The following is an 11,493-nucleotide window of genomic DNA, read 5'->3' on the forward strand; positions in this document are numbered from 1 at the left end:
GGGCTCGCAAGGTGACCGGGCCGAGCGGCCCCGCCGCGGTGATCCCCTCGCGTTCCCCCTCCCCGGGGCGGCGGGGGATCAGGCGCGGCGGGGCCCGGCGGAGCCCTTCCCGCGGGCTCTTTCCCGACGTGGCCGCGGGGACCGGGCTTTACCCCCTTCACGGCCCGAAGCGGGCTCTGTCACCCGGCCGCCTGGAAAGGGGGATTGCGCTTTCAGGTGTCGGCAGCCTTGAAGGAGGGACGTGTCACTCCGACGGAGCTCTGCCAGAGGTGCCTTTCCCTCATCAAAAGCACCAAGTTTCTTAACGCTTACATTACCGTAGCGGAAGAAACCGCTTTGAAGCAGGCGGAAGAATCGGAGAAAAGATACCGAAGAGGTATGTTTGCTCCCACTTGATATTAGTCCTTAGAAAGCTGTTGGGGAGGAGCTCTTTGTGTTAGGTGAAGCAACTTTTCTTTTTAAAGCAGGTGTACGCGCTGCGGGTTTGGCTACGAGGGGATGAGGGCTGCGGTTGAGGCTTCGGTGGGTGTGTGCTCTCGGGTACATCCTTGGCACTCGGTAGCGTGTTCAGTTCAAAAATCAAAAGCAACACCTGGACCAAACCAGGCAGGCGCTGCAGATTAAATAGGCTCTGTGCTTCTTGAACAGCACTGCTACTGGTTGCTTCTTCTTTCCCTCAGCCGTTTATTTTAATTGGGTAGCCAACAGTTACCGTGCACAGAGAGATGCAGTGGTCTTCTGCAGGCCTGTTGACTGAGGTGGACAAACATCCAGCTGTGTTTAAAACTATCAAGTTTTAAACTAAGAAAGCAAGTGAAAATAAAGCAACTCTGTTAATTGCAGTTATGAGTTGGTCAACAGAACAGCATTAAATCCTGTCATTGGCAGCATTTAGAAACTGACTATCCTCATTTTCCTTTCCATTTCCTGAAAGACAGAAAAGGGAAATTTTCACCTAATAAGGTACTTTTTTTCCTTCATGGGTGACACTTGATGTCCTCTTGACAGCTTAAGAAAATTGCCAGCCAGAGTGTTTTACTTTCTGACGTAAACATTTTAAATTATTTTTTTTGCTGGATGGTGGATAATCAATCGCATAGGGAAGACTTTCTCTGCTTCGGTATTTTTTTTAGATCATATCTGTTGTGTATGTGAGGTAGGCAGAATTTATAGCTTCCAGCCTAGGGATGGAGTGGATTTAGGCAGCACCTATGCCTGAAATAAGCATTACATGGTCACATTGGAAGAGGTAAGCACTCCTTTGGGATCGCTAACCTGTATGAAAGCAGCTGCCTGTCTCGTGGGCTTAGACACGTTTGCAGAGCTCTGCTCTGCAGGGTCAAGTCTGGTCTGGGCAGAATGCTCAATGCTGGAGTTAGAATGGCAGATCGTTCTTGAAAATGTAACTGGCAATCATCAAATGCTAAGTGGATAGCATTTTTGCTTCCAATGAATACCTGAAGGGACATGTAAAATAAATTGTAATTGATGAAGAAAACGCTACATGTAGCACACTTCGCTTTAATCGCTGTTGTCTTTGCAATAATTCCTAATGCAGGTCAGCCACTGGGTGTTTTAGATGGAATTCCTATTGCAGTAAAAGACAACTTTAATACAGCTGGCATTGAGACAACATGTGCATCAAACATGCTAAAAGGTACAGTAGAGCTTTTAAAGTAAAATCAGATCTCATTTCAGAGCTCTTGCTTTTCTCTTTAGAGGGTTTATGGAGTCTTACAGAAATCTAAATGTTTTCAGAAAATGAGCTGAACTCATTTGAGAAAATATGTTTATCTAATTTCTTCTGCCAAGGTCATCTGGTATTACAAATGCATCTTTTTCTTGTGTAAGCACATTATCTCCCTTATTCATATAGATACATGCTTTTAACAACACAATGTTTATTATAGCCCATACACTAAAAAAGAATTGTTCTATAGTTCACATATTGCTTCACATTACTTTTAGGTCTACAGGAGAGCAGTCAGTACTGTTTGCTGCTGTTCTCTAGCAAAATCCAAAGACAGTCTTTTTTTTTTTTTTTTTTTTATGTCCTGTTGACAATTGTTGACTTAAGTATTTTTTTCATACGGCTGTAGGAGGAGTAAACATTAACAATTCTTTTCTCTATATTCCTGATATACAGACATGTTCTATAAGGCTTTTTTAATTTTTTGAGTTTTCCTAAGCTCATTGTTTCTATTAACATGCCATGAACATTTTCAAGGCATTAGAATGTTTTCATAGTAAAAGCAAACGTAGAAAACATTTCTTTTATCTGTTTTATTCTGCACAAAGTAAAACTGAAAAGTTTTCTGGAAGATAGCTCAAGTAAATTAGCAGAACCCTAATCTGATTATGTTTTTTTTTAATAGCAGAAGAAATAAAATATGATTTTGCCATTTTGAAAAATGTGGTACTACCTGAAATGCTTTTCCTTAAAGCACATTCTCAGATCCATTGTGATTGAGGGTGGAGGTAGAGAAACCCCTGTCAATATTCACAAAAGGAATTGGTTGCTACCTAGGATTTTATGCAAGTGTCATGGGTCTCATCCTAGTTTATCTAAGGTCTAAGTGGTGAAGAGTGCACACATTTGATCACAGGATAGCCAGTTAGTATTTCAGCATGTGGTTAACCATATGCTCCTTTATCTCGTGGCCATGGGAGATAATTCAAGATAGCTTAGCACTTTTCTGTAAAGAGCTGTTTCTTATTTCTTCTAATTTTAGACAGTTCCTGCAAATTGGCTGAATGCAGTAATTTGCTACCCTTGTGGTAACTTGTTTGTGTGAAGTCCACACTCTAGAAATTTATAATTCATAATTACTGGGTGGTAAGTTGTGGAGAAAAAAAAAAAAGACTTTGCAAACAGTACAACATTTGGTTTACTTTCGCTGAATTTTGGAAATTACTCATGTTATCTTGAAGCAAAACTTTGGCACTGTGAACTGACAATTCTTATGCACAAATAAGACAACTTTGAAGTGTTCAGAGTAGCTACTTAGAAAAATCAGCTGTATCCCACCAATCACTCTCTTAATTGTTCTGATTGTTTCCAGGTTATGTTTCTCCTTACAATGCTACAGTAGTTCAGAAATTACTGGATCAGGGAGCTGTGCTTCTAGGAAAAACAAACCTAGATGAATTTGCAATGGGGTGAGTGATGTTTATTATTTTTAATGTGTGATTGCACATTAAATGGAATACACACCATCTGTTCCAATCTACCTGTAATCCTTAACTCCTCTTTCTGTGAGGTTAGAAAATAATGAATACTTGCCCATGAAGAGTATATTGAGTTGTGTGGATTTCTCACTGAGCATTTATATTATTGTGTAAATTATATAAATGCTGAGTTTTATGAACATAGTGTTTGACTATAGTTGTGTTTGAGGGGGAGGAAACCTTTGCAGAAGGACAAGGACAAGCAGACTTCTTCCAGATCCAGTAGTGTATTAGTAGAATTGGTTATACCACCAGTTAATTGCTGCCTTTTTCTTTCTCCTTACTGGTGGTTTTTGGCCTTAGCTCATTATTATCAGGCCCCCGATGGCAGTTGCTACCTCTGCCAGTCAGCCACTGGAGTAATTTGTATGAGTATTCCCTGATTTGCTGCAAACAGGCTAATCTAGAGCAACACTTTAAATTGCCTAAGCTAATGTTAGTGACTTTTTGTCAGGAGCACGTTGGAAAATGCTCTCACATATTGATTCTCCAGCAAATAAGTGAAGGCAGCCAAGCTATAGCAGGGAACAACATTGGGCCATTATGGATGGGAGTCTCTGTCACCACAGCTGCTGGGTCTGGAAAGGAATGTCTGGGACTTTAGTTACCTATGAGAAACAATAAGTGTTGTGATTTCGTTTTGTTTTTGTTTTACCTAAACCGAAGACAGAGGTCTGATTGGGAATTCACATGGACGGAGTAGAAATACCTTGACTGTATTGTTTTGGATAAAGTCATTTCTGTGTCAAAGAGACACTCTTCAGAGGAAGAGCAGGGAAAAAGCACAGAAAAAACTGATTATGCAGTGTTACAAGTGGTTTAAGCTCATTAAAGCACAGGATTCTCTTAAAAAGTCTTGTCCCACCCCTGGCCTCTCATCTCTGGTCTGTGTATTTGCATGGTCTCAGTGCTAGCACCAACACAGCTGCACTGTGAGCTTGATCAGGGAGCTGATCCACCTCAAAAGTAATGATGTCTCAATAAGGTTAGTTTTCAACTGCTGTGTCAAATGCCCGCTCTGTCTGATGATTTGGCTAATAACACTGGCGCCCTGGAGTCAGGGGGAATGTGGGGTGCAGGTTGTGAGGAAGGAGGAAAGTACCCCCATCCCCTGCTTCTGGTGGCAGTTCACACTTAGCTGACCACAAGCTGACTGAAAACAGTTTCCTGAGAAGGCAGTCTAGTGCTCTGAACCAGCAAACTGTGGCTTCAGGAGAGGGCTACAGAGTGAGTAATAGCGTGTTATTTACAGAGAAGTGCTTGTTCCTGCTATTGCAGGGCTTTTTCTGCACCAGCCCCAGCAGCATGGGTTTCCGCAAGGCTGCAGTCTTCTTCTTTTGCCTTTTCCAAATGCAGGGTTAGGAGACCAGAAGACCTTTGTTTTGAAGCAGTTGTGCAGCTTTACTGTTTTTGTGATTACATTCTTTTCAGTGGCATTAGCGGAAGTTAGATAGAGGTACAAGTTCAGATTCTGTGTCAGAAAGAGATGAAGGCCTATAAACTTTACAATTCTGTATAACATTGTTGAAGTTGACTGCACAAGGATTTATGTACACCAGTCTTTTTGTGTTGAAATTGATTTTGCTAGTATGAAGGATGAGGAATTGGATAAAGAAAAAAAACTTGGTAAATGCATTGTGTCATCTGTCACTTCTGTCTGTATTTGTTCTGTCTGATTATCTTAGATCTGGGAGTACAGATGGGGTGTTTGGACCAGTCAGAAATCCCTGGAGTTATTCAAGACAGTACAAGGAAAAATCTGTCCCAAAATCCCATTCTGAGGACAAAGATGCTAACTGGGTAATAACAGGAGGGAGCTCAGGAGGCAGCGCGGCTGCTGTGTCATCTTTCACATGTTTTGCGTAAGAGGCTTTTTAAAATTGTTTTTTATTAAATGTCTCAAAATATGTTGCAAGGTTTTAATTTTATAATTTTCTCATAATCTAATTTGAAATGGGAGGATCACTTGCACCAGCATGTAAGAATTTATTTCAGCATCCCTAGTTTATCTGTGGCATATCATGAAGGCAGAATGAATCCATGTAGGCAAATTTAGGCTTATTCATTTTGACTGTACTGATATGACCACTTTGCACTGCATGAAATGAAATGATAATGGCAGTAAAGGAACTACAGTTTTATTGTTATTCCCACGTACTCTCTTAAAATTAACATGAGGTTTGTGACAGACACATCCTTTTGCTCAGTAAAGGCATTACACAAACATATGCTGAAAATGTAAGTCAGCAGATGAGGAGATCCCTTAATTTGTAACAGTATAGTAATCTTTCCTCCCCTCCTTTGTTTTCATAGTAGGGTTATGTAATAATACATGAGACTTGGGATCTAAAAGCTTTCAAATTCCTGACTTAACAAAAGGATACACAGATACTTACAATTTTGTCTGGTTTAAAAAGTTAGAAGACAGTTTTAGGTTTTTGGGTTTTGTTTTGCTTTGTTTTTTAAAAAAGGAATTTAAACAAGCCAGAATTTTTTTTTTACGACAATTATTATCTGCATGTAATAGCAACACACTAACAAATCAGTTGTCTAAACTATCTTCCTCATCCAACTGTTAAAAGAAATCTGATTCTTAAAACTTTACAACTTTCATTTTATGCAGGTTTTAGAGCTACATAGTGCAGCACATTTTATAGACAATTATTTCAGTTGTGCTCTTAACTGGAAGATGTTTAAGAATCCTCTTTAGTTACTCTGTCCTTGTTTACCCATAGACTATATTATAAGTGTCGATTTTACTGTTAAAATATTTTTGCTATTGTTGATTACAGCTTCTTTTAAAAAACATTATGTTTTTATATACAAAACCCAATTTATTTTATGATTATTTTTTGTTTAATGATACCTCTTTTCATCTCGTTTCCCTTTGCTAGGATGTAGTATACTCAACATTTTAATACTGTTGAAACTGAGGTCAGTGCAGCAACTCCCAAGGACTGCTGGTGTTGTCCTGAGCCACAATGGCCTGATACTGATGTGGTCTGGCACCTTCTCTTATGTTGCTGGGTGTGCTGAACTCCCATTTTGCACTGCTCAGCACTTTATCAGATTGGGCATACTTTTCGTCCAGCTATTTTATTGCCTAGAACCTATTGTATATCCACTCTATTAGTTTCTTTCAAGCATCAGGAATGCTGCCAGTCTTTGTCTTTTCAATTTGAGATTTGGATGTACAGAAATGCTACAAAATTGAAGATGTTTTATATCAACACAAAAGCTTTGAAAAAATTCCACTTCAGCAAAGTCAATTTAATTGGTTCAGCCATCTCAGAAACAGATGCCCATGGGAAAAGTGACATACCCACTTCAATAAAAATTATACCTCTTTCTGAAGTTTAATTTATTTTTGGCAAAGATTTGGATGAAAGCTGTCTTATTTTTTAAATGGTGCTTGACTTAAAATTATTAAAAACAAGAGGAGAGCAGGTTTCATTTCAATATGCATTTCCAATTCCATTACAATTTTTGAAATAAAAAGTTTAGTTTAGAAAGAAAAAGGTTTCACCTGTGAAAGAACAAAAAAAAGAAGTCAACTTAAAAAAAACCAACTGTGTTCTAAAAATGCGCCTAAGCTACTCTAAACTGGGAGTTCTGATGCTATGCTTTGTAGGTTTGGAAACAGCAAAAACATCCTAGACTTTGAAAAGTATGCCCTATTGTTAGGGGCAAAATGTGTGCTGTGTTGCTATTTATTTGTATACTGGAAAATGCTGCTTCATAGTGTATTGGCTACTGAATAAGATACCAATGTCTGAAAATCATACTGTAAATCACAGGAGACGTATCTTTCAGAGTCCACAGAATTGGAACAGACCAACAGAGAAGGCGGAAGTAGATATCCAGGGCTGTATTTGGAGGGCTTAAATTCTACCTATGTAATTCTGCTTTGTGGAGAGAACTGGGTTCTCCTGATGGCTAATTCAGAGGACCTAAGAAAAAGAAAAGAACATATAAAAAATAGCAGTCAGAGGGAGCAGACTGAAATTTAGGCTGTGCCATTATGACTTCTAATCTGGAAAAATTCACACATTTTTAAATCCTTGCATCTTAAAACCATACATTTTTATTATTTGAAATGTTCTGAATTATTTTACTAATGATAATCCTTTTGAAACCATAGAGCTTTAGGGTCAGACACAGGAGGATCTACCCGAAACCCTGCTGCTCACTGTGGTGTAGTAGGTTTAAAGCCAACGTATGGACTGATCTCTCGCCATGGTCTCATTCCTCTAGTGAACTCCATGGATGTGCCTGGAATCCTAACCAGATGCGTGGATGACGCAGCAGTTGTGTTAGGTATTACTACTTCGTATGTCTTTGTATACAACATATCTCTGTTTACAACATTGTCTCAAAACAAATTGAATTCTGGCTACCCAGTGTACATTTTCCTGTTCTTCATATGTCATGTCATATTTCAGGTTCACTTGCTGGACATGATCCTAAAGACTCTACCACAATTCAGGACAACTTTAATCCATTTGAACTACCCAATTTGACTGACATCAGCAAGTTCTCGATAGGAATTCCGAAGGTAACATTTAAATCCTGTCAACAGTTCTGGACAGGAACAGCAAATACGACACCTAATAAAGAAATATTTGTGTTTTGCCCATCACCTCCCAGTCTCTCATGATTTAAAACAGCAAAAATAGTACAAGCTGCTCCTGGAAAAGAGCAGTATGTTCTCTGTTGCCTGTGCAGGTGATTGGGAGTGAGCATATGCTAATGCTTCATCTAAAATATTTTGTTGTCGTTATGGGAAGCACTGTTGGGAAGTTCCAGGGGAAACAGGGAACTTCAATTCTTGGTTCTCTCTGTTGCTCTTTCATCAGTCACCTGAATAGCCTCAAACAAGTTGCTTTTAGTGCCTTCTCATACGATGAGGTTAGTACTGGTTTGTGCAGTGCTTTGAGATACTTGTCTAAATGGCACTGTGTTAATACGAAGCAGAATTTTAAAGGCAATTGAGGGGCACAAGGAGCTGTGATTCGCAGAACTCTAATAGGTATTAAAGACAACTGTAATCTGGCTTCTGATGCATGCAATTCAAACATGTTTGTAACTATAATGATACTTGTCATTTAGGCACAACATTTGGGACTTCAGCCTATTTTTAATTGCCTATTATAATTTAGCAAAGGCTCTTCCTTCAAAGAGACAATGTGTGTAACATTTATTGGTTTGATTATCAGTATTTGAACCTGTGCTAGAACAGGTATACCAAAAGATTTAATTTGGTAAACAGATGTCCACTGACCAATTAATTATTCAAGATCTGTGAAATGCAAAAAATGTGTGCCTAGAAAATTAATTAGCTGCCTACTGTTTAGATTTTGATAAATCTAAAATAGTGGTATTTGTTAATTATTCATATCCTTTGGGCAATTGTTTTCTACTGCTACAGATTATCCTAAACAGATACATGCATATATTAAACATGGGTCATAGCTACTCAGAAATCAGACAGTATTATGACCCTGATATTGTGGGTTAGAACTAAAGCAAGTATCTTCAAAAACAGAGAGTTTTAATAGAATATCTTTAACTTAGCTCTTAAACAGGAACGTAGCTTTTCTAAGTCTCCTCTCAACCCCTTGATCGTAGTTCTTCTTTGACAGGTTGTTTTATTTGTTTCATGCCAATTGCCACTGATATGCTGTGGCCATAATTTCTTTTTATCTTTCCTACTCACAGTAGCCCCAGTATTAGGATTTAGACCTGAAGAGTTTCTACCCACGAACTGCAGAGCAGCGCAGTATAGTTTCCATGGATAGACAAATAAGTGGATAACTGGGCAATTTCTCCATAAGAAATTGCTGAAATTCCATGATCTGTGGTATGTGGGTTTATCCTACTGATATGAACATAATATTCTTAAGAAGGCTGAGTCCTGTTAATTTAATACTGCTTGATTGTATAGTATTTAGTAGATGCAAGAAGCTTTAATAAGTACTTTAAGTCGTATGATGGTGAGGTAATAGTTTCAATGTATTTTTAGCCAGGAGTATTTGCACTGTGGTTGTCACTAGAAGTAAACCAGTATGTAAAATCACTCCCCTTCTTGTTTTTCTCTAAGGAATATCATGCACCAGGGCTTTCTAGTGAAATTCTGGCGCTGTGGTCAAAGGCTGCCGACCTCTTTAAGAATGCAGGTGCTAAAGTAATTGAAGTGAGTCTACCACACACTCGTTACTCAATTGTCTGCTATCATGTGCTGTGCACAGCAGAAGTGGCATCAAATATGGCCAGGTTTGATGGACTGGAATATGGTAAGGCCTTTGAAAAAACCTTTTTGTCAGACAACAGAAACATTGCTGGATGCAATTAAAAAGTATTAGTTTTAATAGATATGGTTGAATACTCAGTGTTATTTCTCCAAGATGGAATAGAGTAAAAACCCTGACCAAATAAAAATGTCTAAATAAGTACATATTTTAGTATATTTCACTTCTAGACATGTGAGTGTCTGGGCTTAAAATCTGTTTAATATTCTATAATAAAACAGGAATATGCTGTGTTGTTTTTCCCAGAACAGTAACATGTCAGACTCCAGCAATTGGTGGCCTATTTGTATTACTATGTATAACATTAACTTATGTTAGGGATTACAAAAAGTATTAATTTCCAAATTGCTTTTTCTTTTCAGGACACCGTTCTGACATGAACAAGTCCACAGAAAGTATGTATGCTGCAACACGACGAGAAGGCTTTAATGATGTTGTAAGAGGAAGAATTCTATCAGGAAACTATTTCTTGTTGAAACAGTAAGCAGAACATCTTGAAACTCAAATTTGCCAAGTTAACAATTCCTTAAGCAAATGGTGATTAACTGTTCATCATGGCATGAAAAAAAATTTGTCCTTACCCTGGTAGCTACTTGTATTCTTATTACTGCTTTAGCTATATAATACCGAGTGAACTGTTAATAATGGATGAAAGTGTTTTCCCTTAGTCTTACCAGTGAGCCTCCTGAATTAAATAAGTAAAACAACTTAGTGATTTTTTTTCCCCCTCTACCAGAGTATTATTGGCACCCATTAGTTAAATTAAGCAAAACAACTATCCTATGGTATGACATTGAAATCATACTGAAGCCATTACTGTTGTAGTGTTAAAAGTTCTGTAGCTGTTAATCTCCTTAAAACTGCATAGAAAAGCTGCTGGTACATTCTAGTGAGGTCTTCTAGAGAAAACCAGAAGATAGGGCAATTAAATTAACTATAGATCTTTGCCTCAGTATACAGGGAGAGGAAGGCATTGGCAAAGGTACTGAACTGGTATCTTTACAGAAGACAAGTTTTTATCCGGCTCATGTAGAGAAGCTGGTGGATGGATCAATTTGACTTTTTTTCCTTAGTTTTCAATCCTAATGCAACAGTCCTAATTTATGTTAGTAAAAGTGCTGTTTTTCTCTATCTTGATTTGTTCAGATACTAACAGAAATATTAGTCGTGTAATCAGTCTCGAAGCAAGTGCACTACAGAAAGAGCTCTGTCAGTAAGAGTGTTCATCAGATGTGACTTCTAGTTGCTCTCAGAGACAGGAATGTTGTCAGTCAGTATGTAACAACCAGCTTTTGTGGAATGCCGATATTACTGCCAAGTGTGCTCCTTCTGGTTACAATTATCCAGATCAGCTTTCCTAATGCTGCCTTAAAATTCATGTAGTTCAGCCTTCTGTGAAGGAATATACAATTGGCTTCCATTAAGATTAAACAGAGAGTCCTGTTCCTGTCCACAGTAAATTACTTTTGAAGAACAAAACCCAGGGCTCAGAAAGCATTCTTAGAAAAAATAGTAGAGAAAAACCATCTGTGTCTCCTGCAAATTTTTCATTTTGCAGATTATTTTTAACTTGCTTTCAGAATCTGTAAAATAACTAGGTGATTTTTCAGAAGTTCTGTTTAATATCTTTATCAATGAACTGGATGAGGGGATCGAGTGCACCCTCAGTAAGTTTGCAGGTGACACCAGGTTGAGCAGGAGTGTTGATCTGCTCGAGGGTAGGGAGGCTCTACAGAGGGATCTGGACAGGCTGGATCGATGGGCCGAGGCCAACTGTATGAGGTTCAACAAGGCCAAGTGCCGGGTCCTGCACTTGGGTCACAACAACCCCATGCAGCACTACGGGCTTGGGGAAGAGGGGCTGGAAAGCTGCCTGGCAGAGAAAGACCTGGGGGTGTTGGTCAACAGCCGGCTGAATAGGAGCCAGAAGTGTGCCCAGGTGGCCAAGAAGGCCAAC

The 11,493-nt window shown here is 38.8% G+C and overlaps 1 protein-coding gene across 1 annotated transcript in view; it reads left to right on the top strand.

Annotated features, from left to right (window-relative positions):
• Positions 1-11,493, top strand: part of QRSL1 (glutaminyl-tRNA synthase (glutamine-hydrolyzing)-like 1) — a 16,304-nt gene that overhangs the window by 830 nt on the left and 3,981 nt on the right. Inside the window, exons 2-9 of the mRNA XM_010573447.1 lie at positions 83-376; positions 1,559-1,657; positions 3,063-3,159; positions 4,914-5,090; positions 7,370-7,545; positions 7,671-7,783; positions 9,329-9,521; positions 9,899-10,016. Of these exons, the coding sequence (XP_010571749.1) occupies positions 83-376; positions 1,559-1,657; positions 3,063-3,159; positions 4,914-5,090; positions 7,370-7,545; positions 7,671-7,783; positions 9,329-9,521; positions 9,899-10,016 (1,267 nt within the window). The remainder of the gene's footprint in view (positions 1-82; positions 377-1,558; positions 1,658-3,062; positions 3,160-4,913; positions 5,091-7,369; positions 7,546-7,670; positions 7,784-9,328; positions 9,522-9,898; positions 10,017-11,493) is intronic.

Source organism: Haliaeetus leucocephalus, unplaced genomic scaffold (genome assembly GCF_000737465.1).
Source record: "Haliaeetus leucocephalus isolate CR32 unplaced genomic scaffold, Haliaeetus_leucocephalus-4.0 Scaffold384, whole genome shotgun sequence".
In the NCBI taxonomy this organism is placed as follows: Eukaryota; Metazoa; Chordata; class Aves; order Accipitriformes; family Accipitridae; genus Haliaeetus; species Haliaeetus leucocephalus.